This window comes from Phodopus roborovskii, unplaced genomic scaffold (genome assembly GCF_943737965.1).
Source record: "Phodopus roborovskii unplaced genomic scaffold, PHOROB, whole genome shotgun sequence".
NCBI lineage: Eukaryota > Metazoa > Chordata > Mammalia > Rodentia > Cricetidae > Phodopus > Phodopus roborovskii.
In genome coordinates, this window is record NW_026126585.1 from 4455882 (window position 1) to 4483788 (window position 27907).

General features: G+C 46.1%; 1 protein-coding gene across 23 annotated transcripts in view; it reads left to right on the forward strand.

The window, feature by feature from the left end:
• Clasp1 (cytoplasmic linker associated protein 1) overlaps positions 1-27907 on the forward strand; it is a 212785-nt gene that overhangs the window by 105892 nt on the left and 78986 nt on the right. For 13 of the 23 annotated variants that reach the window (XM_051204097.1, XM_051204113.1, XM_051204111.1 and 10 more), the window contains exons 9-20: positions 2735-2887; positions 5841-5914; positions 8027-8119; positions 8895-9040; positions 9914-10049; positions 11092-11162; positions 11902-11961; positions 13402-13479; positions 14471-14638; positions 15174-15223; positions 15788-15958; positions 26751-26858. In XM_051204097.1, coding sequence (XP_051060054.1) covers positions 2735-2887; positions 5841-5914; positions 8027-8119; positions 8895-9040; positions 9914-10049; positions 11092-11162; positions 11902-11961; positions 13402-13479; positions 14471-14638; positions 15174-15223; positions 15788-15958; positions 26751-26858 — 1308 coding nt within the window. Of the gene's footprint in view, positions 1-2734; positions 2888-5840; positions 5915-8026; positions 8120-8894; positions 9041-9913; positions 10050-11091; positions 11163-11901; positions 11962-13401; positions 13480-14470; positions 14639-15173; positions 15224-15787; positions 15959-17610; positions 17659-26750; positions 26859-27907 lie in introns of all 23 variants that reach the window. The other 10 variants (XM_051204094.1, XM_051204103.1, XM_051204096.1 and 7 more) reach the window with 1 other exon arrangement.

The window sequence follows — 27907 nt, forward strand, 5'->3', positions numbered from 1 at the left end:
CTTTGGCCCCAGAGTGGTTTTATCACAGCAACAATGAGCAAACCTGCTTTTTTTTCTCTGTTGGTGCCTTGTTTGTTTGTTTTTCAGCTTCCTGAATCGGTGGGCCTATTTTCCTCATTAAATGAAGCTCTGACTATCATTTCGATAGTTTTCTAGTCCTCATTGCATCCTGCTGGGAGTGCAGTTTCGAATGTTAGACTGCTGTTGCTGTCTCATGGTGTTCTCCAACTCTGTTCCCTCCCTCCCTCCCTCCCTCCCTCCCTCCCTCCCTCCCTCCCTCCCTCCCCCTTCTTTCTAAAAATCATTTCACCTTCCCTCTTTCTAAAAAGCATATTTTGTTTCTTTAATGGTGGCTGAATTCTGCTGTGTGTATTTAAGTTCTCCAGCCCCCTAACATCGGATGTCCTGGAGCTGGTGTTCGAGGTTCATGTGAGCCACCAGATGTGGTGCTGCAAGCCTTAAACACCGAGCCATCTCTCCAGCTCCTGTAATTTATTGTTTGATATTGCCTTTAGATATTTGGTCCAAGTATATTTTGTGTCCTTTTGGCAATTGTTGCTGGCAGTTTTCCTTGTCCTGGCTAGTCCCCCTGCCCTTCAGTCCCAAAAGAACACTGGATGCTATATTATTTATTAAACTGTTGGCCGATGACTAGGGCTTCTTACTGGCTAGCACTGTTTTAATTATTAACATTTCTATCAATCTGTGTATTGCCATGAGTCTGTGGCTTACCTGGTAATGCCTGGCATGTTGTTACTCCTTCGGCAGCATCCAGACTTTGTGTGGCTGGCTCACTCTGCCTACCTTTCCCAGAATTCTCCTTGTCTCCTAGACCCACCTATCTTCCCTGCCTCACTGGCAGAATAGTGTATTATGCATTAACCAATAATATATATATATATATATACACACACACACACACACACACACATATACATACACACACACACACATACACACACACACCTCCCATCAGGCAGTCATTGTTACCCGACTGGTGTTAGCCTTCCTTTTTATTTTTATTCATGCCAAGTTGATTTTAGCATCCTCAATGGTTCACATTTGCCACATAAATCCTTGGAATTGGATACCTAACTTTAATTTTGTATCATTAAAATGTTTATAAGTAGGGCTGGCGAGGTGGTTCAGTGTAAAAGTGCTTGCTATAAGCCTGACACCTTGAGTTTATCCCCCAACCCACAGTGAACAGAAAACTGTTTCCCAAATGTTGTCCTCTGACTACATAGGCACCATGACACATGCATGACCACACAATACAGTAATAATAATAAAAATAGTAGTAGTAGTAGTAGTAGTAATAAAATGAACTTATAATGGTTATAAATAGGTTGAATTTTGAGACCCAATGATATGTTTTCTTTTCTTCTTTTTAATTTTGAATGCAACAGAGGAGATAATAAGCCTTGCTGGTTTCAAGGTCTAAACATGACCAGTGTAATGAAAAAAAATATTCAGCTTCATTAAAGGAAATGCCGCCTAGAAGACATGCTTTTTGCCTGTCTAATTGACATGCTTGTAAATGATAATTTAGTGCTGGCAGAGATATGGAGCCAGATAGATGCTTCCTTGAGTTTCCAGGCAAATGGACATTTATATGGCTTTTAGAAGATAAACACAGTATTATTAGTAAGCATTTTCATGCTGTTTGACCCAGTAATGTTGCTTGTTGGAGTTTCTTAAAAATGCTTAAAATTCCAACAAAAAGCTAGTTGTTGAAAAGTGTTTGTTACAGTCATAGCTCTTTGAATTGTTTTGCATTTTATTGTTGACTTACGTATTTTGTATGTATGTGTGCACACATGCTCACAAGTCTGGGTGCCCTGGTACTTCTGTGGAGGTCAGAGGACAATGTGTGTGGGTTAGTTCTATCTCTTATGGATTCTGGGGATCCAACTCAGGTCATCAGGATTGGTGGTAAGTGGCTCTACCCACCAAGCCATCTGGCCAGTCTACAACCCTGTTTCTAATGGTCAGGTATTATGCAGCTAAACTGACGGTCAGGAGGTGTCTCAGTGAGACACTTTCACTCACAAAGTATTTTACTACCACTAAAAACAGCTTTATGAAAAATACTCTATCATAAAGGAAAATTGAAATAAATTAGTATTTCAAGGAGATGTGTTGTTTAGCTATTATTAAAAAAAAAAAAAAAAAGCAAATGTATGTACTCCAGGCATGATGGCACCACCAGTAATGCCAACTCTCAGGATCATGAGTTTGAGGCCAGCCTGGGCTACAGAGCAAGGCCCTGGAGGACTGAGAAATGGGGCTAGGAGATTTCTCAGTGAATAAAGCACTTGGGTGCAACTATGAGGACTTGAGTTCAAATTTCCAGCACCCATGTAAAATCTGGCAAAATAGCATAAGCCTCTGTAATCCAGCACTCCTGTGTGGAGATGGGAGCCAGAGACAGGAATGCCCCGGAAGAGCATCCCTGTCAAACAAGGTGCTATGTGAGGACAGACACAGGAGATTCATGCATGTGCATGCATGACAGTACACACACACACACACACACACACACACACACACAGTAAAACCTACAAACTGGAAAGCTGTAGAGTCAGATGTTTCTATGTTGGAGTGGGAGAGCATTCTAGCTCTGAAGGTAGATGCACCTGCCTCTGCCTCCCAAGTGCTGGGATTAATGGTGTGCGCCACCACCAGTGAAAACATAAGTTTTTAAACAATGACTCCTTTGCTTTCTTTTCAGATAAAAATTTTGATGATGAGGACTCTGTGGATGGAAACAGACCTTCTTCTGCCAGCTCCTCCTCATCCAAGGCTCCATCTAGTTCCCGGAGGAATGTTAGCATGGGGACTACCCGTCGACTCGTGTCTTCTAGTCTTGGATCTAAGTCTTCAGGTAAGACCACATCCTGTGTGACTGTCCTGTGTGATGTGCTGGGGTCCTCTGTCATAGTCCTTGCCTACTGAGTCCCCTAGGCATGAACCAGTTCCTGTGTGCACATTCTTGCTTACAGTCGGTGTGGCCTGGTACCTCTCTGTTGATGCCCATGAGCTGGCGATGGTAGTTTAATTACCACATTTTAGGGAGTCCAGCCAGTTAACATGCAGACGGTACAGAGGAAAGCACAGCCTCAGATGAAGATGAGTAACACAGCACAAGCCCCATTTAGTCATCTGGAACCAGTCTTGCCTTGGCCAGCATCGGGGCATTTAACCAAATCTGTTTGTGTAGATCAGATGCCACATTGGAAATTTTCACATTGTGAAAAAAATTGCTTTGATCATACAGGTAGCATTTTTTCCCTTGTGATGATCAGTGTGAGAACGGAGTAAATAAACAGTAGGAGGCCGGTGATGGCTCAGCAGGTAAAGGCACTTGATGCACAAACCGGTGCCGACAGGGTTCAGTCCTGGGAACCCTCCTCCCCAGTAACTCCTTGCCTTAGACAGTTTGACTTCTAGTTACCTGTATCTCTTTTTGCTGTCACATCTTAGATTTGTACTTTTCCTTCCTCTTTATCTCTAAAAGATTGTGTAGTCACTTGCTTTAAAACCATGGTCACTGATGGCTGTGTCTTGGGGTTGAGGGTAGAGAGCTGAGTAGAATCCCACAGCTATGAAAGCTCAGTGAACTCCTCAGGGGGAGGCCCTGGGATACTGCCCCCTGGTGTCCTCTTCTGGATAAGGAAGGTTTTAGGAGTGATGCCCTCTGGTGTTCTCTTCTGGATGAAGGAAGGTCTTAGCAGTGATGCCCTCTGGTGTCTTCTTCTGGAGAAGGAAGGTCTTAACAGTGATGCCCCCTGGCATGGCAGTATCTTGACTGGATTCACAAAGTGCCACTGTGCCCTCCAGCCCAGCAGTCATCCTGCCCTGGGAGCTGTGTTGGCCACAGGAAGACCAATGTTACTTTATGTCCTGTGTTTGTCATTCCTCCTCCTCATCTTGAGTGCTGTTAAGTTTTTGTTGTTGAGTTTATGTTTATTTAACATACAATTCACTATTTTTCAAAGATCTATTTACTTTTATGTTAGTGCATGAATGTTTGCTGACGTGTATGTGTGTCACTGTGTGCATAGCTGGTTCCTGCAGCATAAGGTCCCCTGGAACTGGAGTTAGAGATGATTGTAATCCAGCCTAGGCTCTCTGCAAGAGCAGTAAGTGCGCTTAACCTCTGAGCCGCTCTTCAGCTATTGTCAAAGGGAATCTTTTCAGTGTTTTATTCACCTTGTAGCATGTATTGAGACCTCGTGTGTGTGTCTGTGTGTGTGTGGGGGGAAGACACGTGCATACATGTATACTTGGGCATGCTTGTAGAGGTCAGAGGACAACTTTGGGGTGTCAGCTCTTTGCTTCTGTGATGTGGGTCTCAGGAAGCGAATTCAGATCGTCAGGCCTGGTGACAAGCTCCTTTACCTGGGAGCCATCCACTTGTCCCATTTCTTTGACTTTAGTGCATTTCTTGAGCTTCCCTTGAGTGATGCTACTTCCATAAACAAGAGTAAGACAATTTCTACATGATCCGGTTGCTGCTTTCCTGCCCGTCTGTCAACCACAGCCCCTCCAGAAGTCTCCACTGGGTGGGCTTTGCCCCCCCCCCCCCTAGCCATACCCTCATCCTTTCTTTGTTTTACACCGCAGTCCTGAGAGCTTTAGAGTTCCTGCTTCGCAGATCCTGTGGGCTCAGAGGCCATTGCTTTCTGATCACAGCGCTCTAACCATATGCGAAAGCAGCTCTGGGGTGTGCATCACAGCCTGTGACCGACGGTCGTGGGAACACATTTACTGCTACCCGGGCTGTCCAGTGTTTGTCTCATTTTCTCTAGCAGGCCCAGCAGGGCCCTAACAGCAAGTCACGTGTCTGAAAAGAGCAGACATGCTAATCCATATAAGTCACTGCTGGGGTTTTGAGGATGAGCACAGACACGGGTGTAAAAACTCAAGGAGCAGAACAAGATGAGGTTGACGTTAGGAAGCAGACGCCATTTTGTCCTGTGGCAGCACAGAGTGGCTAGACAGCCTCGGCATGGTCAGATACAGTTCCTGCTCTGCCCACCAGCCCTTCCGGAAGTTCCCGGGGCCAGTTTTGCCCTCGGCTCTTGCCTCTGTTTCAAGTGTACAGGGCATCTTTTTTTTTTTTTTTTTTTTTTTGAAGGTCTTTTTTCATTCTTTATGTACAAAGACTAGCATGATGCGTTTCACTGGGTAGACAGTCTTGAATGATCCACTCAAGGTTGCTAGTCCACCTTAATGAACCCTACGTCCTTCGCGTGCTGACGGAAACACTGACAGCACATGTTCAGCCCATGCTTCTGGATCAGACCGTGGCGGTTAGAGCAGATGCGGCAAGAGCGAGAGCCCTGGCCGAACTCCCGCGGGTGACTCCAGTAGAGCTGCTGGAAACCCATCTGGACTTCAGCCGGCCAAGGAAGGAAAAGGGCTGCACAGGGCATCTTCACACAGCTTTGTGGGAGAAACTTGAATAAAATTTTGAGGGACTGGAGAGCTGGCTCAGCAGCAAGAGTGTTGGCTGCTCTTGCCTCTTTTGGAGAGGACCAGAGTTGGCTTCTGGTGCTCACACCAAGCAGCCCACAACTGCTCATGAGCAGCTCAGAGGCCGCAGTGCCCTCTGGGACTGTGTGCAACCACACAGAGCACGCACAGCCACACACACAAGCTCATACCCATAAATACAATCAGTCGTTTTTGTTTTTTTTTAATGAGTTTTAAATGTTCCAAAATGTAATTTCAGTTATGCATATGAACAAGTCTGTAGCATATGCTTTATATAGTGTTGTTCATATTACCGTTTTTATAAAAACTTGGTCCTTTTTTGTTTTGTTTTGTAACAGCTGCAAAAGAAGGCGCTGGTGCCGTGGATGAAGAGGATTTTATTAAAGCCTTTGATGATGTGCCCGTAGTACAGGTCAGTGTGGGTCTGTGCTGCTACTGTTCACGTCAGGTAGAGGCTCAAGAAATGACGTGGTTTAGAGCCCTTGCAGCTCCTCCAGACGGCTCAGTCTGGTTCCCAGCACACAGGTGGGATGCTCACAAGTGCCTGTAACCCTAGGGCATACAACACCTTCTTCTGGCTCTGGCTGCTACAGGTACCTAAAATCTCTCTCTCTCTCTCTCTCTCTCTCTCTCTCTCTCACACACACACACACACACACACACCCCAGACACACAAGAGTAATAAATGAGCCTCTTTTATTTTAAATCAAGGTAGAAGGTCTTTAGATTTTATTTTTCAAACATATCTTTATGGTCCAAGTGATGAAATGCCTGTGGGACCAATTTTTATAAAGGCAAAAGATTCCTTTTCCTCGTAACTTTGGAGGCCCGAAGTATGAAGTATGTGGAGCAGGCTCAAGAACCATGCCTTGACCATAATACATCATGGTGTGGGGTAGATGGTCCTGGGACAGGAGGCAGCTCCTGTCAGACCAGCAGAAAGAGGACAGGGTGGGATCAGCTCAAGCTTTCATTGACAACCCTCTCAGAATTGCCTCCCAGTGACCCAAGGCCTTAAAGAGCTCACCCCTTGTTAGTGGAACCCCTGGCTCCTAATCTTTTCACACAGTGGACCCTGGGGACTCATGATCCCGCTGCAGAATCAATGTATTGTCAAGACTATAGATCTCAGGTACAGATTAGAAAATGTGGGAGCCCTGTACGTGTGGGACAAATCAGAAGTCTTGATCCTATTTGATGTCTCTGTAGAGGAAGTTAGTTTGTCACATTCAGAAAAGAGACGGTTGCTGATCATTTAGAGAAGAGAGCTGCATATTTAAGAACTTCTTCTTAAATGACCTTTATGTGTGAACTAGGTTTTAGCACCTACAAAAGCTCAAGAGAAGGTTCACAGAAGCGTGGTTTACTCTCTTTGATGCCTCGTTTAACAAATGAAGTGCTGGGGCCTGCCTTCCGCCTGTAGCCTCTGTTCTGATTGGGCCTGATTCCCTGTGCACTGCGCCGTCAGTTCCTGCATCACTTGATAGGTCGCCACATGCAGCTCTCTGTGCTAGCTGGGACTATAGTGTTCATCAGCTGGCAGGCTCCACGGCTCAGGTTCTTCCTCAGTGCTAGGTCTCACAGTAGGATTGAGGACTAATGAGGGAGTAGATTTGGGTGTCACATGAGAGTTAAAGAGCTTGCCCTGGAAGCTGGTCTCTGGTGTCCTTTTTGTTACTGTGATAAACATTGCCCCAAAGCAGTAGTGAAGGAGAGGATCTAGTTGGCTTGCTCCGGGTCATAGTCCATCCTTGAGGGAGGGAGCTCAAGGCGGGAAGTAAATGTCAAGCCTGCTTTCTGTCCCATACAACTCTATCTCTACCTAGGAAATCAACTAACAGCCAATGAAGTATACTAGACGTGATGGAGGATGCTGCTCGCTGGCTTACTCTGAGATCCACGCTTAGCTAGCTTTCTTATACAGTCTGTAGCCCCTGCTCCAGTGCCACTACAGTGGGCTGGGTCCTTCTACACCAATCAGCAGTCAAGACGATGCTACACACAGCATTCCCACGGGCAATCTGATCTGGGCAATTCTTCAGTTGAGGCATCCTTCTCAGATGGTTGTAGGCTGGGTCAAGATGGTCCTTAGAGCCTGTTAGATGATGGCTAGGATGCCTGATGGCCTCAATTTGATTCCTGAATCTCATAGTAGAAATTGAAGAGTGACTGCCAGAAGTTGCAATGCACCATGAGACACTTGTCCCTACCATACCTATTCAGTAACAAGTTTGTTTTTTTTTTTTTTAAATAACTAATGCATCACTGTCTGTTGTGTTCTTTCTCTCGTACACAAACTCCCACGTTGCATTTCTAGAAAAGATGTCCAAAGCAAGGTTGCTTTCATGTGGCAGCAAATGTAGGGGTTGATTGTGGGTGTGGGCTCACTGAGGTGAGCATGCCCAGAGAATCCCTCATGTGGAGTGAGAGTTTCCCTTACTATTGTTCCTTGACTTCGTATATTTAAAAATCACCTCAATTCTGTTCATTGTTGTCTGCTGAGTAAAAATTAATTTGCTTCCAGATTTACTCTAGCCGAGACCTGGAGGAGTCCATAAACAAAATTAGAGAGATCCTATCAGATGACAAGCATGACTGGGAACAGAGAGTCAATGCCGTGAGTGCTGCTTTCCTATGTTTCTGTTCTGGTTAGGTACTCATTTACACACATAGGAATACTCTATACGTAAATCACCACCTGTACGGAGCTGGAGAGATGGCTCTACGGTTAAGAGCTCTGGCTACTCTGCCAGAAGACCTGAGTTGAAAGCTGCCCTGGAGAGGTCCAGGACAACCAGGACCACGTAGAGAGACGCTGTCTCAAAAGCAAATAAACAGCAACTTAAGGGCTAGGGAGATGGCTTAGCAGTTAAGAACACAACTGCTTGTACTCCGGTTCTGGGAACCAGTGCCCTTTCCTGTGCCCCTGTGACCTTGTAGAGTTGAGCAGGTGCACACATACACCGAAAATGTGTGTATGTGTTTCTTAAGGAAATCATATGCATCGTGGGTGCTGCATTTAAAATGGGGTCTTAGTTGTGATTTAATTAGTTCATTGTACATTAGGTAATAGTTGCCCAAATTATCTTTGCAAACGTAGTTTCTAGGGTAGAGATGTAAATTCAGCCGTTAAAGCCCTTGATGCTCTTACAGGGGACCTTAGCTTGGCTTATAACCACCTGTAACTCCAGCTGTAGGGCATCTGGCGCCCTCTTCTGGCCTCAGCAGGTGCCTGCACAAATGTCACTCCCACACCCACACATCCTTTTTAAAAATGGGTTCCTATTGTCAGTTAACTTTTATGTTACCTTATATTGACAGCTTTTTTTTTTGTTACGTAGATTCAGTGTTTGGCAATGTTTCCCACATCTGACTTTTCTCTGCCCCATTAGCTAAAAAAGATGAGGTCATTGCTCTTGGCTGGGGCTGCTGAGTACGATAACTTCTTTCAACACTTACGCCTTCTGGACGGAGCCTTTAAACTCTCTGCTAAGGACCTGCGGTCTCAGGTGGTGCGGGAAGCTTGCATCACCTTGGGGTAAGGACTGCCACGTGTTACATTCATTCACCCACACTGTTGTCATAGCCCTTTTCTGTCTGCTTGAGCGTGTCTGTGGGGTCACCTCCAGCTGGTCTTCAGCATTTCTGTCTATACTGTTAGAGTAGTTGCTGCCCAGCTGTGTACAGTGTTGAATTAAAATTTTCCACCCTGGCATCTCTGAAGCCTTTATTGTACTACTAATGGGGGGGGGGGAATGAAATCCTGTCTTTGAGATCTTTTTTTGATTTCTTTTTAAGCTACAGGTTCCTTGCATATTAGGACATTCGTTTGTCTCTCAGTGCTATAAAGTAAACGCAGGGCCGTGGGTATCGTTAGTTTCAGAGTAGCTGCCTAACATGCCTAACCCTCAGTTCGGTACTCAGAATTGGAGAAAGAGAAAGAAGCTTAGCAAAAGGACGACAATGCTGTTTTAGCTTCAGCTAAACTTAACCGCCATGTTTATATGCGCCAGAATATTAAAGCAGTGGCCACAGCAGCTGGCAAGTATTGCGACGGTATAAAGTTTTAGTTAGGCAGATCTTAGAGCATCATGTCTTCTATGCAAAACAAAAGTAAGATACAAAGGGGCAAGCATTGTGTCCGTGCTAAATGGTTGTTAGAACGTCTTTGGTCTTGGTGGGGTTGGCGTTTGCTCTTTTAATACTTGTTTGGAAATTAAAATTGTTGGCTGATGGCTGTACCAAGTTCTGTACGTGTGCATTTTTAAATTCAATTTTAAGATGTCTTCGGCCCTTGGCTTTTTTTTCCTAGAGGACTGTCTGGGGGTGTGGGGAGCCTGTCAAATGTTGAGAGGCTCTGTGCTTCCCTGTGTGTGAGAATGTGACCACAGCAGGCCCTTTCTTGTTGCAGGCATCTGTCATCAGTTCTGGGAAATAAGTTTGATCATGGAGCTGAAGCCATTATGCCAACTATCTTTAATTTAATCCCAAACAGTGCCAAAATTATGGCTACTTCTGGTGTTGTAGCTGTTAGGCTAATTATTCGGGTAAGTATGCCTTGGGGCCACCAGTAAAAGATGGGAGTCGTAGATCCTGCGGGCTGGTGGGACGTAGCAGGCCCGCCTCCTGAGGGTGGTCTGTAACATTGCAATCTGTGTGCACGTGCAGCGTGTCCTTCCCATGGACGGCGGTGTTCAAAGCTGCAGGGTTTGTGCTGTGCCTTGTGAGCTGCACCATTGACTCACCCGCCATTGGCTCATCGTTGCTGAGGGGCTCACCATTGACTCACCCGCTATTGGCTCTAAGCACTTGACCGTCCAGAGCCTTTGGCTTTTGTCTCCTTACCACCACTCTGTTCATCCTTCCATGTTAGCTGTTTGTGCTCATGGTTGCTGTTTTCCTCAAAGTCATTTTACTATAATTGCAACAAATGAGGAGCTGGAATGATCGATCACTTCATCGACTTTCCTAGCTTCCCTGTAGGGTGAGCAGTGGCCGAGTTAGTAACCCTCCTGTGTGTCTTCATGCACTTAGTTCATGAAGGCTCGAAAGAATCTCCACTACCTTCAAGGCAGCTGCCTACCAGCAAGCCTGAGGACCCAAGTTCAATCCTCATGGTGAAGGGAGAACCAGCTCCCACAAGTTCCCTCTGGCTTCTGCACACTAATAAACAAACAAACAGGTCTGCAGAATGTGCTCAATCCCCACAAGATACTTAGTATCATTTTCATTCTTACTGTTCTTGTTTGCCCTTACTTGTGGTATTAAACCCAAAGCCATTGTACTTTTCCATTGAAACTGTCAGGATGGCTCAGCGTGATGAGGCCCTATGTATGCACACTTAACTCTGCTTTAGGCCTCCTACCTCACGCTGCCCTGACCGCAGACTGATTCCTATCGCCTCTTCTTGTCTGTTGTGGCTTTGCCGGTTCTATAGTGGCCTGTGTGTGACATTTCAAAGCCGTCTGTCTCCTTCTTGAGCACTGGCAGTTCAGACTGAATGTCCTCGTGCTATGAGGTCAGATCTTTTGCGTCTTGTTCCGGGCCTGTGTCCCAGGTACTCACGTCTGTTTTTACCCCTCTCCACAGCACACACACATCCCTCGGCTAATCCCTGTCATAACAAGCAACTGTACCTCTAAGTCTGTGGCAGTTAGAAGGTACGTATTGGAAGCTCTCTTACTATCTTTGGGTGTCTAAAAACGGGGAACTGAGCACCAAACTTCCTTCCAGGATAGTTTCACATTTGAACTTGTTATTTAAGATCACCATAACAACTGCTTCTTGGTCCAAAGTCAGTAAAACATTTTGTGGCTGGCAAGATGGTTCGATGGGTAAAGGTACTTGTCGCCAAGCCTTAGGACCTGAGTTCATCCCCACGACTCTAAGAAGTTTTCTGGCATGTGTGAACATGTGTGCACACACAGACATACGCAATTAAGATCTTAAAAAATATTTTAAAGTTCTTAATATCTTGGAAGGGAGGGAGAGGGGGAGAGAGAGAGAGATTGAGGGGAGTGTGTGTGTGTCTGTGTGTCCCTGTGTGTCCGTGTGTCTGTGTGTGTGTGTGTCTGTGTATGTGTGTGTCTGTGTCCGTTTGTCCGTGTGTGTGTGTATGTGTGTGTGTGTCTGTGTGTGCGTGTGTGTGTCTGTGTCCGTTTGTCCGTGTGTGTGTGTCTGTGTGTGCGTGTGTGTGTCCGTGTGTGTGTGTGTGTGTGTGTGTGTGTCCCTCAGAACACTGGCCTAGTCTTTGCTTCCTTACCTCTCCTTTTTCTGTTTTACCCCCTTAACTGAAACTTATCTGCTCAAAAGATAAACTGATTGGTTTAAGCAAAAAGCTGTTTTATTTTCACCAACAGACATCTTACTAAGTTGTGTTTCTTTCTCACCACGTTTTAGACGCTGTTTTGAATTTTTAGATTTACTATTACAAGAATGGCAGACACATTCACTAGAAAGGTGAGCTTCTGGGATTCAGAACCATTCTGTGGCCTAAGAGTCTGGGGATGAGTGCCTCAGCAAGGGGTCTACCACATCTCGAATAAGTAAGGAGTGAGTCGAGCATATGCTTAAGTGACTGTGGTTTCTACTGATGTGAGCAACTTCATACCACAGAAGCTTTAGGGAAAGCATCCTTCCAGATACTAGTATGTTATGGCTTGTGTAGCTCAGTTGGTAGGGTGCTTGCCCTGAGTTCCATCCCCAGTCTTAAATAAACAGTGCCTATAATACCAGTGAGGGATGGGGCGGGTGGGGGGGATCAAAAGTTCCAGGTCATCCTCAGATTCATTGGGAGTTTAACACCAACCTGGGCTAATGAAAAATAAAACAAAACTGATATGCCCCCAGCTGGCAGTATGCGTTACCATTATTATCCGGTAGAGGGCAGTATCCATACAGTTCTGTCCCAAACTTAGTGAGGGTTTAGAGCTACCCTCTTCTGTTACTTTGCAGAGATTTCACCCACTTGAGGCTTTTTTTTTTATTCCTCCTATCATTGAGCAGCCATCGTCTTTATGGCGGTTTGCAGCCGGGTACTTTTACATATCAGAATTTAAAGTAGCCCTGTGTCAGGCTTTCTAACCAACCTTGTGCCCGTTCATTTTCTTTGACATTTTTACTTCCTGTCAGTTTTGGGAACTGCGCTTCTCAGTTTGGAGGCCATGGGTGGTAGTGGCGTGCCACACCAGAATGGGCATCATAGTTTGTCCAGCATTTTTCATCGTAGCGCGAATAGACCGCAGGGAGTTCATCCCAGCGACTATAGAGATAAAAACTAAGACTCAGCCTGAACTCCTACGCAGATTTCTGAGCAGAAGCCCTGGTTTTGAGAAGCCGAGGCTGCCGTCCAGCAGAGAAAAGCACAGGAGCTTGAATGTTCCTGCAGAAGAAGCCTGGTGTTCGTTAGTCATGGAGGCAGTAGTTTTCGCAAATTTTGTCTTTATTGTTTGAGGAGATTTTCCTGTCATAATGTGTGCATCACAGGCCACTTTCCCCCTGGAAATCTTTGTGTTATCCTGTCCAAGACAGTTTTTCTCTCTTAATAAAGCAAAGGGATAAGAAATAGGCACTCTGAGGTGCAGGCCCCGGGTAACGTGGCTTACGTATGAAGAGCGTAGAACGCCTTTGGTCTTCTACAGCTAAATAAGTATGGTTGGATTTAAAGGCAGTGCTGTCGACCCACATCCTTCAAGAGTAGGGCGGGGATGGGAAGGGGACCTTGGCGAGGGAGGAGGTGGGGCCTGTTCTTACCCTCTACGCTGCGCTTTCACTGACTGCCTGTGGCATGAAGCCACCAGGCCCACGCTGCTATTTTGAAGTGGATTTCACAAGCCTGTTTGACCCACTGAAAGTTGTGTGGCTGAATGACTGTTACCACTCTCTTTCCTCACTCTCTAGACACATATCAGTATTAGCTGAAACCATAAAGAAAGGGATACATGATGCCGACTCTGAAGCAAGAATAGAAGCCAGAAAGTAAGTTCCTACTGAACCCAGCTTACCACTCACTCCCACCACATGGATTGTCCCTCTCAGCCCTCCCCCTGATTTCCGTATTCGTTAGTGACACCTGTTAAACGTGACTCCAGAAGCCCACCTCAGCACCATTCTCCAAGCGTTGGTGGATGTTTTGCTCTTCAGATGGTTGCCTAAGGGGAACGGAATATTAATAACTGAGGTTGGCAGTAGGAGGCTTGTTTTCTATCTTAAGAGAAGTTATGAGTCAGTATGGCTGGTTCCCACTGTTTATTCATCTCCTAAGCCGTTGAGAGCCGTGGAACCCAGTGTCCCTTAACACATTAGCATGGGAGAAGACAGCCACAGGGTATTCTCTTCTGGCATCACGTTTGAAACATTCAATGGACCCTTAGCGAGCATGCGTCATAGGAGCAGGGGGGAGGGGGGGATTGGATTGACTGATGCCTGGTTTGTCATGGTGATAATGTCCAGTGTCAGGCTCCCAGTGTTCAGCCCTGTGGTTATGGCCCTCAGTCCAGTACCTCCCTGGAGATCACTTGTCAGGAGACTTACAAGAAGGTTTGGTGTTGAGGCCTACTGACTTGCAAGTTAGAACCTTTCATTCCCATTTTGTAAACGAGACAGCAGCTCAGAGAAGTTAAGTAACTTCTCCAGCATCAGAAGCTGGTACGGAGCAAGATGGCTCAGCCGGTAAAGGCGCTTGCCACCAAGCCTGCTGCCCTGAGTTCAGTCCCTGGGAGAACCAGCTTCCACGGTTGTCCCCACATGTGTGCTGAGACACCTCTACCCCACAGCCACGTCAACAAACAAAGGGCTTCTTAGATCTAAACTGTAGGTTGCAAAGGCGGGGTCTGTTGGAGGCCTCCCTTGTTAGTTCTCTGCTCCACTTAGCAGGTAAGTGGAGGCCTCGAATCCCAGCCATGCCGCCTTAGGTATTCTTGGGCTCAGCAGGGTGCTCTGACTGGACCGGGGTTCGTCTTTTTCCTAGATGCTACTGGGGTTTCCACAGTCACTTCAGCCGAGAAGCAGAGCACCTGTACCACACATTGGAGTCCTCCTACCAGAAGGCCCTGCAGACCCACTTGAAGAACTCGGACAGCATTGTGTCCCTGCCTCAATCAGACCGATCTTCTTCCAGCTCTCAGGAGAGCCTCAAGTAAGGGCCTGGGCTTTGCTGGCCACAGTGCGTTGCTGTGTGTGTAAGGCGGGCTACACAGACACACACTTCTTGGCTGTGTCTTCACCTGATGAACGGCTAAAGCTCCCCAGGTGTCAAGGTAGACACTGGTTCTAGATCAGGTACGGTTTGGGCGGTGAGAAACTTGGCCTTGGACTCTGCCACAGACTCTCTTCTCTGCCATAGCATAGCGAGTTTTAGAGCATCATGAACCGTGCACATTAATGCATCCGGGGGTCCCCAAGCTGATGTGAGTGTTGCCCAGACACAGGTTTGCAAAGGGAAGGCACTCAAAACATGGGACTCCGCCTGGTAGCATGCCTTGTTCTGTTTGAAAGGACATTTCATCCCAGACAGTGTTAACGCTCTGTCAGGCGTGGGGTTGGCGAAATAATGAGTTGCTGGAAAAGTTCTGAAGATCCTAAAATTCTTGAAGGGCACACTTCGTTGTTGTAGTTGGGTCACTACAGACAGAGTACATGTTTGGTAACATACATGTGCATGCGTTTTGCAGCCGGCCCCTTTCTGCCAAGAGAAGTCCTACCGGCAGCACCACATCCAGAGGTAAGAGCCACAGTGCCACAGCATCACATCCATGGGAGGCCTGTCCCAGCCCCGTGGGACAGGCCTGCTCATCCCCCGAGGCTTCTTGCAGGGACAGGAGGCTGTGGCCTGTTCTCAGCCCCGCTCAGCTGAGAGCCATGCCCTGTACTCTGCCATCCGCTGGGACTCTTCAGCAGGGCTCCGCTGCACATTCCGCAGAAGGCTAGGCGGGCAGAGGTCAGGCTCTGTGACCTCTCCTTCCTCCCTGCCTCTGCAGCCTCATAAATGGAGAGTGAGGGCAGCAGTTTGCTGGCTAGTAGAAGCTGGTAAAGGGTGTGCTTCCAGAGACGGTGTAGCAAAATGAAGACACTTACTTTATTCCATATGTGGGCCATAACCTTAGACCTGTAGTTTTGCTTTTTCCTATGGTTTTCTGTGCATGAACCCATCTCTGGGACGGTGAGGTGCTTCTTCCCTCTTGTGGTCACCGACATGTATTACAGCCTTTAGCATTTGTCTCTAAGAAAAGCCGAGCAGCAGCATGAAACAGGGAGCTTCCTGACTTCTCTTCCTTCACCCCTATAGCCTCTACAGTCAGTACCAAATCTGTGTCGACGACAGGATCCCTCCAGCGGTCGCGAAGTGACATTGACGTGAATGCAGCAGCCAGTGCCAAATCCAAAGTCTCCTCCTCCTCAGGCTCCACGGCCTTCAGCTCTGCGGCAGCCTTGCCTCCTGGGTCCTATGCATCTTTAGGTAAGCAGGCCCCCTCCTGTCGCGCTGCCCCAGTGACCCAGCCTCTCAGCAGATTACAGCCCTCTGTGTAGCAGCAGCGCGGTCTGAAGTATAAGGAACTGCGCTCAGGGATCGTTCCCAGCTGTCCAGTGTCATGTCCAGGGGCCCTCTTCTCTGGGACACCAGCCTGTTCCGTAAGGACTTGTGTGCCTTCAGGCTGTGTGGACCTCCTGCCGTCTTTCCCACAGCGAGTCCTGCCTGTACGTACCCAAGCCACCGCCCATATCGCCAGCACTGGCTGTCCCCCTCCTACTGGTGGGAACAGCCTGATGGCTCAGTGGGGACTCACGTTTCCTGTAGTTGAGTGTCTCTTAGAGTGGGGGGGGGGTGACAGGAGGCTTCTAAATGACCTTTAGTCAACTAAGCCACAGCAGTGCAAACGTTCCGCCCTCCACGTTGCTTGAGGGGAGCACACCCGTACTGAAGACCGCTCCAAAGGGGTGTTCGTAATTATTTTCCAAGTTTTTGGTATCCCGCGTAATGGTAGGTGCTTTACTCATCCTGTCAGCTGGTACTGAGTAGCCTCTCCGTGCCAGGCTGGTGGTGTATATTTTTGTAAGCGTTGAGTTAGTCATTCAACCCCCAAAGCCGAGACTTAGCTTAATTAGAGCACCAGACCCAGGTTACTCACAGAGCCCATTAGGCTTTGAGACCGGAAGCATGGGGACAGGACGGCAGCCAAAGATGGTGACAGGGGACAAGCCTAGAGTCTGTTCTTTGCCATCGACCTTGTGGTAATGGTAGCGGTGGGACTCAGGCACATGTTGAGGGTTACCTGAAGGGCCTTTGTAAACAACTGCCCTTCAAGGTAGAAGAAAGTAGAACTGAAATAAGAGCACCCTTAACCTGCGACAGTGTATGTCCTGGAAGCACGTGTCCCCGAGCTCAGATATTGTCTTCCCCCTGCTCACTACTGTACCATTAACGTGCGAGCCTTAAGGAGGTGTTTTGTCATATTTGGAAAAGGGAAGAGCAACAGCTGTCCCTCCCACGGAGAACGAGTTGTGATCTAAGTATTTACCAGGGTGTCAATGCTTTTGATCTACTTTTACTTTTGGTTTTTTGTTCGTTTGTTTGTTCTATTTTTATTTATTTATTTATTTGTTTGTTTTCGAGACAGGGCCCTACTGTGTAACCCCAGCTAGCCTGGAGCTCACTGTGTAGACCAAGCTGGCCTCCAACTCACGGAGGGCCTGGCCCCCCCTTCAGTATTTTTAGTTAGCATTTGCTTGCCAGTTTTCACGCCAGCCTTTAGTAGCATACCCAGGGTCGTTATTTACTTGTACACATCTGGGGTATTTAGTGGGGGCCTGATTAGATAGAGTCCCTCGGTACTGAGGAAAACCCCGGGAGTTTGGTCTGGTGACAGACAAGTGCACTCTCAGAAGCACTGAGGACACTCTCCTAGCCCAGGTCTCCTCCCCAGACTGTTCTCTCCCTTCCCTGTAAGAATTCTCCCTCCAGGTCCCTTGTTTGCGCCCCTCCTCCACATGCTACTTGAGCAAGAAGGTGAAGTAGTAGATAGTTTCGAGACTACGTTCAGGGCCCACTTAGACGTTGACCGAGACACTTGACGTGCATTAAAGGCTTATAACCATTTTCCAAACTTCTAGAGTCCCGACACGTGAGGGAAGACTTGGAATACGTAGGCCTGGATGCAGGTACTCTACTCGACAGCTGCCGCTGCTGGGCGTGTAGTTGGGATAGGCCTCGCTCGCTACAGTGTTCTCAGCTTCTCACTGGGTTCTGCTCTTGGGGTGACTCCTTAGAACCTGAACTAGTTGCTCCTCTACGCCCCCTGTCCTGCTAGAACTTTCAGGGACTGGGAACTTCCGAGGATGATGCAGTTGACAAAGCGGAGGTCCCGAGTCACGCTTGTCCACTGTGACGCAGCAGCTGTGGACGCTGTTCTGTTAGCTTTCCAAAGGCAAACCCTGTTACTCCAGGCTGAGCTAACTCCTGGCGAGGGCACACTCAGGCCGGCTTCCAGCTCCGCTCTGCCTTTGACCGTGTTCCCCTTTTGGCTTTGTTTTAAAGTGTACATTTTGCTTTTTTCTTTAGTAGCTAATAACATTCTGCGTTTTAATTTTCTGAATGTCACTAACTGTTCCCTGTTGTCCCCTCCCTTGTTTTTTAATTGGCGTAAAGACGGTACTTCCACTAAAGCGGAGGGTAAGCGGTTTGTTTCTGTGATTGAGGTGTGTGTCTCTCTGGTCCTCTGTCCCCACCGAGTGCTTTCTGGTGCCCACTCGTCCCCACTGAGGCCCCTGCATGATGCATTGCACGATGTCCTCACCTTCTTTTTCCTTCTGTCTCCAGCGGCTCCTGGCCCTCCCTCTCCCTCAGTTCACTCCCCATTCTTGTTTAGTCTTCGTTCTGGTGGATCAGGGCACTGAAGTGTGCTGAGGGCGGTGACGATGCTGAGACTCGCTGGGGAGGAGTACTGGACGTCACCCACTCGAGCGACGCTTTCTTCTCTGTGCTTTGTGGGGCCTCTTGGGTTCATCTTTCTGGTTTTGAAAGTAAATGTCTGTGTCAAGTACGCAGGTTCAAGACTAGTGAGGTTTTCTACTGCGCTGTAAAGACATTTCTAGATAACGTTTTTTACCCTCCTTTGAAGAGCACTGCCGAATCACGTGATGTGTTTTATTTGTGTCAGTGTCACGTGCCCGCTTGTTCATTTGTGCACATTGATCCTCCCACCAGCCACATGCTAACAGCTTTCTCTGCTGAGTGCCGCAGTCCACACCACGGAGAGAAACGGGTTTGTCCACATCCCCTCCATCTATATTTTAGGCTAAGAAGCTCTTGCTGAGCTTTTGCCTTGTCCTTTGAACTTGAGATACAGCTGGTGCGCTCTGCATTGACCTCTGATTAGCAAGTGTTAGACGGCATTATCCTTCCCCCAGATTTCTGGGTAGAAAATAGGATAATTCTTCAACAGTTGCATTTAGAGAAGTGTTGCGGGTTTGAGACTGTGGCTAGGCCTCCAGACAATGTCTTCAACAATCAGGGACAGCCTGTTTAATTTGTAACTGTGAAATGGCTACCATGTAGAGGGATCTAGGTTTGAGCAGGGTAGCTCTTTGGCGTTTTTAAAGTTTATTACTGTGTGTGTATGGTGCGTGTATGAGTTTAGGTATGTATGCTATGGCGTGAGTGATGGACAATTTTCAAGGGAGTCAGTTCTGCCCTTCCCTTATGCGCAGCCCCTGGGAATTGAACTCAGCTTGTCACACTTGTACGGCAAGAGCTTTAACCACTCCCCAGCCCCAGCAGAGTATTCTTATGTATAATTTCACTTTGTTTGGAGATGGGGTATCACGGAGCCCACACAGGCCTCAAACTTTGCCTAGCCAAGGTTGATCTTATGGCCTGATCCTCCCAAGTGAGGCTGAGGTTACAGTCATGTCACACCACACCCACATTTATCAGGGCTAGAAGTTGAGCCCAAGGATTTGAGCATGCTGAGCCAGCATTTTGCCAACGGAGCAACCTCCTCAGCCATGCTAGATCTCAGGAGTCAGAAAGGAGAAGAGAGAAACAGGGTTACAATTTTTAAATTACATTTATTTATTGGTATGTGTTCATGTGGGAGTATATGTGTGAGCACATATTTCTCAGACATGTCTCATGCTAAGAACTAACATGAATGTTTACAAGAAACACACACGCAGGCAGGCAGGCAGGTGTCCTGGGTAAATAACTCTGAAGATGCTGATTAAGACAGAAGGATCTAGAGAACCTGAACTTGAAGGAATGTTGCCGGTGATCTCAAGGTTGGACAGATTTGTGAAATGGGAGGACAGTCAACAAAGCTCTACCCAGCTGAGGCTTTTATGTGGGTTAACCAAAGGCCATGGCTGGGTGTGGTTACAACGCTGGGTGATTATTTTCTTGTTCGCTAATGGTAATACTTTTGTTTCTGGTCCTCTAATGAAACAATCCTATGTTTCCTCTTCCTACATGGAAGGAAAATGGAAAACCAGAATAGAATAGAATAGAATAGAATAGAATAGAATAGAATAGAATAGAATAGAATAGAATAGAATTTCGTGTTAGCTGCTTTTCTGTTGTAATGAAATACCTTGGTAAAAAGTGACTTAAATAGAAGGGATTTGGGCTTTTGATTCCAGAGGGGAGAGTCCATAACGGTGCAAGAGGCCTGGCAGCAGGGAGTCAGAAATCACACCTCAGAAGGTCACAGTTCCCGAAGGGAAGACAGGGCGGCAGGAAGCGTGGGCAGGGAGCTGAGAGACCCCATCTTCTGCAGGCACAAAGCAGAGAGAGCTAACCGGAAGTGGAAGACAATAACCTCTCAAAGCCTGACCTCAGTGATGTACTTCCTCCGGCAAGTCCCCAAACAGCATCATCCACTGGAGGCCGTGTGCTCAAATACATGAGCCTGTGAGGGTCATTTCTCATTCAAACCAGAGTGAGAAACATTTTTTTTTCCCCAGAATATTTTTTCCTATATAACAGAATTGAAATCTACCTATTATCCCCACCCAAAGAATTATTTACTTTTTTTCTCCCCCATTTTTTTTTTTTTTTCTTTTTACTCAATTATACAGAACCAAACCAAGTTACATTGGTTGTTCAGTTACTGGGTGAGGCACTAAGTCACTTTCTGGTTTCCTTCAGGCAGGAGTTATGGAATGATCTGTTTTTAGAAAAATGAGAATGGTCAGGGTGGTTGTAGCACAGGCCTTTAATCCCAACAGTCTGGGGCAGAGGCTGGCAGATCTCTGTGAGTTCAAGGCCAGCCTGGTCTCCAGAGTGAGTTCCAGGACAGGGCTACACAGAGAAACCCTGTCTCAAAAATTAAATAAATAAAAATAAAAAAAAAAATAAAGAAAGAAAAAAAGGAAGAACGAGACAGTGGGGAGCTTTGCAGGAAGAGGGTAGTATTTGCACCAGGGTTACCCAAGTCCTTTGTCATGGTACCCAGAGGACAGAGGTGTCAGTGCAGACATGCTGTGAAACACAGAGCTGGTGATGTTTGCCAGTGATAAGAAGGAGCTGTTAGCTATGTATGATGGGTATGCTTTTGGTACCAGCACTCGAGAGGCAGAGGCAAGTAGATCTTTGTGAGTTCAAGACCAGCCTGGCATAGACCATGTCACCCAGGTCTACATAGTAAGGTCCTGTCTCAGGCATAGGGTGGGGGGTAAGGAGGCAATACCACTTGGTACCCTTAGAATTTCTCGTCTGGTGTCTTTTTCCCTCTTCTCCTCTTCCTTATTCACATATTCATGTGTGTGAGAGTGTACATGAGCATGTTGTGTTAAGGCCCAAAGTTGACATCTAGTGTCTCCCTCATTCACTCTCCAACTTGTTTACTGACATGAGGTCTCCTGTGGGACCCAGAGTGACTCCAGTCTAGCTAGCCAGCTTGTCAGCCTCTAGATTTACAGGCGGCTACCCTGCCCGCCTGACTTGTATGTTAACGTTGGGGATCCATGTTCTTGGGTAAGCGCTTGGGAAACTAGGCCATGTGCCCAGGCCTCCACCGTCTCTTTTAAATCATTGTGCTTCCTGTCTTCTCTTTCAGTAGTGAAAGGGTTGGCTCCTGATAACCACTTGACCACTGAACTAGACTCCCAGCTGGGAGCCTGTAAATATCTGTTTAAATAAGTGTTTAATATTTTATAATCTCTAATCCCCGAGACAAAAAAAAAAAAAAAACGAACAAAACTTGGTGTGGAATGTAATTCCAGCACTTGAGAGGCTGAGGGAAGAAGATTGCTGCAAATTTAAGGCCAGCCCGTGCTACAGGGAGAGACCTGTGTCAAAACAGCCACCACCCAGAAAGTCAGATCAGGTGGGTGGCCAGAGTCAGGTCACCTGGGGCAGGGGAAGATGGCTCAGTGTGGGCAAAGCAGTTACCATGCAGGTGTGAGGACCAGCATTCAGAACCTCAGCACACGCACAAGTCAGCGGGACTTGGTGGTCTGCCTGCATGGGAGACAGATGGCCATGCCTAGAACAAGTTGGCTAGCTACACTAGCTGAATCAGCAAATTCTGGGATCAGTTGAGAGACCGTCTCAATGTGTAATAGAGAGAGCAATTGAAGAAGACACTGTGTCAACCTCAGGGTTCCTCATGCATGTGCACACACACTCACATGCACCTAAACTACACACACACACACACACACACACACACACACACACACACACGTTAGCTTAACTTTTGCTAAATTATGATTATAGTAAAAAAAATATTATGTAGCCTCATCCAGGAAAAAGAACTTAAATTTTAGTTTGATTTTGCTGGAAAAGAAGCATTTAATATTGGTTCCTGTTTGTCTAAAAACTCTGAATTTAAGAAATTGACCTTTCTTTACAACTGAAAATAGGTCTCTTTATAAAAGTAAAAATCTTACACTTGTTTTTAAAAACTTGGTTCTTTTGAAGGTAGGGGTGATAGACAGGTAGCAATAACAACACGGGATCATGTTCTTTGGTTCTGGCTGTGTTGGGAGCCAGCTGTGCACGAGCAGAGGCTGGTTTCATTGTGTTCCAGCAGGTGAGATGTAAAACAGCTGGGCATGCTCAAATGGCCAAGGCTTCTGAGATTTCTACTCACCCAAGAGATGACTATACGGCCCCTGGGTATATGGATATCTACACTAAGTGTATAGACCAAACAAGTACTGTAAGTTATAAAGAATTTCATTGTAAAACAATTCTTTGGCATGTATACAATGTTACCATTTATTAAAGATAAAAGCACAAATGTACTTGTTTATTTTGTCTGCAAAGAATGAAATCTTGCCTGAATAATTGGTGGTGCAGAACACAGACTGTTGTCAACCCTTTTCAGAATTGATTGATTGATGTATAGATCACCACTTCCCATAGTACAAGATCGCATCGTGTGGCTGGGGCCATTTCAAAAATCATTACAAATTCTGTCCTAACCCCAAGTTGAGATTCATTGAGCAGATGTTAACTAACTCAAGCTAGCAAGTCAAAGAATGATCTTTAAAATCAGGCAATCTCTACATCAATCAATCAATCAAGTCAGACATTCTCAACAATATACTCCACAGGCAGACTAATATTTTTGCATGAGAGGTGATAGTAAGAAAATATGAGAAATCTTTACCTTTCTTGTGTTTCTGTAAGAGCAGGAGTTCACTTATTAAGAAGAAAAGGAAAACATTACAGCTTATAACATAACTATAGTCAGACGAGTGAGTGCTGCCAGAGGCTTCATTATGAGTTTTACTTTGAATTCCAATTTTTGGTTTGACTATTCATCAACTTTTTTACTGCTCATTTTTCTCATAGCCCCCACGTTTATTTATGGGTCCACATAAATAAATAAAATATGGGCTGAATTGACTATTGAGAACCATTCCCGTAAGTTAGATTTAGAACACAGCTTCAGGCTCCCATGTTTTAGGGTCTTTCCCCACAGAATAAAAACACAAGTGAAATTGGAATGTTCTTCCTTGATTCTGTGAAAGCTGAATGTTTAACTCCTCCCAAAGTCCTTGGTTCTCGTTTCTGGTCATATATATATATATGTATATATGTATATGTATGTATATGTATATACGTGTATGTGTATATGTATGTATATGTATATTTGTATATATGTATATGTATACATACATGTATATGTATATATACATATTTATTTATATTTATATATCTATATTTTGTGCATCCCTGGCTCCTCTTAAGTCTATAATTTTCCTTCATTGTTACACAGTTATTTAGTTATTTTTATTATTCTTACTTAGGCTGGCTTTGCTCCCTTTCATACATGTTCTGTCTCTTCCCATTTAATCGTGGTATACAATTGAAGTATGTTCTCATGGTTCTCTGTCAGTCATTTAATCATGGTACACAGTGGGAGTATGTTCTCACGGTTTGCTGTGTTTGGTGCAGTAGCTTGTGATTCTCTTGAAGACCACACAACATTTTGTGGTTTTCCTTTAAAACATATCCAGGCACTTATAACTGCCAACTAATTATCATAGAAGCCAGTTCCTCTTCCTATGAAGTAGACACATATCTGAACACAGCACACCAGAAGCCCTTCAAACTATGTAGCTACCCCCCCCAAAAGTAAAGAAAGTTAAAAAAAAAAAAAAAAAAAAGCCAGAGGCCCTTTCCACGTGACTCCTGTAGCATAGTAGGAGTGCCAGAGCACATGGAAAATAAGACCTTGAACTCACCAAAGGTGAAGGCACTGGCTCGAAGCCAACCAGCATCCACAAGGGACCATATGTCCTTAAAGAGGTACACACAGAAAAACTCTTCAGATGGCCTTGCTGTCGTCAAGTGTCCTTGATGGAGCAAACAGTCCTCTCTTAGCCTTTGTGACTGAGCTCTGTACATACACTAAGCTGACATCTCCATCTCCTTTGTGGGATCTGAGACACCCGCCTGCTGTAGAATTAAGTGGTCTGTGTTTGTAGGTCCTGTGGGGACACTGAATTTTCCCAGAAGGATCTATTCTTAGGCCTATCTGCTAGGCTTTCCTTGTGCCACATATGCAGGTATGGGCTGAAGACACTACATGTATGAGGCATCAGGGAAAGGGAAACAGAATAAACCCTGAAGGACTTTACAGTCAGTTGTGGAATATAAAATACCTACTCAAGGTGTTCAAAAGAAACACGAAATTTAATTTTTTTTTGTGTGTGTGCATGAGTGAAATACATAGACTGTAGTGGCCAAAATGATCCTTCTGATTGAGGACACACTGCCAATCTAGAATAAGCAATGTAGCCACCCAGCTCCAGACGTGATGCCTGCAAGGTCCAGGTAGAAGGTAGCAAGGCTGGCTAAACCAAGGTCATTGGCTGAACCCTGGGGCCTGTGGGCGTTCACTATCGTGACTCTGCAGTACACTAGGTTTTATTCACCTGCATCCCTGGCCAGCAAAAGGCAACTTTACTGGGAAAAGACAAGAGGCCATTTTGTATGCATGAATGTGTGAGCCTGTGTGTTTCGGGGGAGGGTGACTGAGCCCCAGACCTTGCCTGTGCAGTCTGTCAATGGGTGTACCCCTACACCCAGCATTTTTAAAGATCTCTTTTGAGTCAACAGTGCTGCTTTGCTACGGCTATTTTTGTTACACGAGTAAGACAGCGCAATAAAGGCAAATAAGTGAAAATGTGTAAGTTGAAAAAAATAATGGCTGGCTTATTTTATAGGTTAGATAACCCAAGTTCTATATACAAATTAATTTTAAAAAGTCTGGCAAAAGTTCTAAACTGAAGGTCAATATGTAATGTCTAAAAGCCAGGTATGGTGGCATGAGGACTGTAAATTCAGGACTCAGGAGGTTGAGGCAGGAAGATTGCTGTAAGTTTGAGGCCACTACATTACAAATACCAGCTCAGCTTGGACTGCAAGGCTGTCTCAAGAAACTGTGTGTGTGTGTGTGTGTGTGTGTGTGTGTGTGTGTGTGTGTGTGTGTGTGTGTACACATGTCTATGTGAATGATACATTATCTGTTAACACACTAAAACCTAAAAGTACTTTTAGTAATTAAAGTACCCTTGCCTGAGTCTAGAAACTGAAGTAGAGCTTTGAGAGAGAGCGGCATTGTAAATTATAAGAAAAGATCTGAGAAAATTTATTCGAGAATTAGTCATATAGAAAAGATAATTTCTCCTTGGCACATATGAAAAATACATTCCACAAGTGTACTCATAAATACGTTGTTGAGTAATGCAATATAGTTATCATTTTAAAATTCAATTTTAATTTTCATTAAGCAAAACAATGGCATATGTGTCTTGATCATGCAAATATATTTATCTACAGGGGAAAAAAAAGAATTTGAGAGTCCTGAGCACTGGCCTTAGGGTTGTGTTACCAATTGCTGGGGAATGGGACTCCTCCAAGAGGGATTTAATTCTTCAAGCTTCATGGGTATAGATGGGCATTGTGTGTGTGTGTGTGTGTGTGTGTGTGTGTCCTAAGTATTATTCTGGTAATCACTTTAAAATAGATTGTTTTTTCATGTTCATTTTGCCTGATTGCCTTCTCGTGTTTTGCTGGGTGCCCTCACAGAAAGCAGAGGTACTTTGGGGGGCAGCCAGCTGGCCTTGGACAGGCACCTCTGCCAGGCGAGTGGACACTGGACAGACTTCTCCCTGTTTGGCTCTTTCCTTTCCATACACTGCTGTGAAGATTCTGGTTTGACAGAGATCGTAGTTCTCAGTAGAGTCAATAATTTTAGTAAATGTCCAGTAGTAAATGTAGCCCGGGTGGGCCTCAAACTTCACTGTGTGAACTTCTCGTCATCCTCCTGCCTCACCTTCCAAGTCCTGGGATCACAGGGTGTGCCACGGTACTCAGCTTGTAATCTTTTTACAGCTTTACTAAAAGTCTCTGGCTTCCCCTCCACCCTGATGTGGCACTTTCTTGAACCTTCTTCAAACCTCAGGGCTTGTTTCTGCATCCCTTCTTCTGCAAGCTTCGTCTCCTGGGCTGGGAAGGCGTCAGTCATGGCCAGTTCTAGCTGGCTCGCGGAGAAGGGCATTTTGTACCTCCTTGAATCCAGAGCAGCCTTGTTGGGAGTTCAAAGCCACACTCAACCCTGCTCATCCTGCTGTGGTTACATTGGTGTTTCACCTCTCATGGGGGACCTGGCTGACAGAAGCCCCTGCTCCCTGCGTGGTCAGCCGCATCAGTGCCCTGTGCTTGTGGGTGAGGGTTCTTGTGTGGGTCACACTGGCCGAAGATGTTATGAAAACACTGTTTTTGCTGTGTCCTCCAGGTCGGATCCGCACGAGACGGCAAAGCTCGGGGAGTGCCACCAATGTCGCCTCCACACCCTCGGATAGTCGGGGCCGCAGTCGCGCCAAAGTGGTTTCACAGTCTCAGCGTAAGCAGTGTGCTTTATGTTTTCGTTTCCTTAGCGTCTCTTAGTAGCAGGTCCCACAGCTGGACAGAGACCACCAGCGGCTCTGGGACACTAACCACACTGCTAAGGTAGGCTTACAAGATGGAGCATTCCAAGCACGCTTTGGTCTCCTATCCAGGTGGTTCCTATTTCACGGGCTGGGTAGATGATGACTGTGTCTGTAGTGCTTGAGGACCTGAGTTTGGATTTCCAGTACCCACATAAAAAGCATGCTGCCATCCCAGTACGGGGAGGGGGGGGGGTTGAAGGCGTAGGGATCCCTGGAGCTTGCTGCTCAGCCATTCTAACTGGTGAGCCTCGGAGTCCGGTGAAAGACCCTGTCCAAAAAAAGAAGGTAGTTCTAGAAGGTACCCGACATCCTCTTCTGGCCTCCACACACGCATCCGCACTCAAGAACTATTATCACTCACACACACACACACACACACACACACACACACACACACACACACGTTGATAGCGTTAAGACATTAAAATACACTTTCACTCCCCATCTTGAAGTTTCTCAGGTCAAAACTTACCTGTCATATAATCCGTTTTGCGGTATGATTTCCTGTGGGGAATGGGAGTTGAGAGGAATCTTACATTTCCTTTTTGTTAGCTCTTGACCGTGGCCTCTGCTGGGTTCCCCACCCCAGCTGGATTAGTGCTGTGTTTCTCTGGCTGTAGAACTCCAAATGTCACCTGGACTTAGAAAGAGGTGAAAATCGCTCCCCTGGGATTCACACTTAATCTCAAAACTGGGGAACACCCTGAACCCGACCTTCCAGGCTCCTCACTTCCACATTGACCTGATGTACTCACAGGAATGGAAGCCGCTAAATAGTAGCACACGATTGAGCCTACACCTCAGGCTCACACTTACAAATTCATTACTTTAATAATGATTTGAATGAGGTAAATATATTTGTACTATAAGTGTGCCCATATGACATTCATAGATTTAGGGCCCTTAAGGATTGAAATATGTTAGATATTTCAGATAAGGAAAGCCATAGATAGTCAAGGTT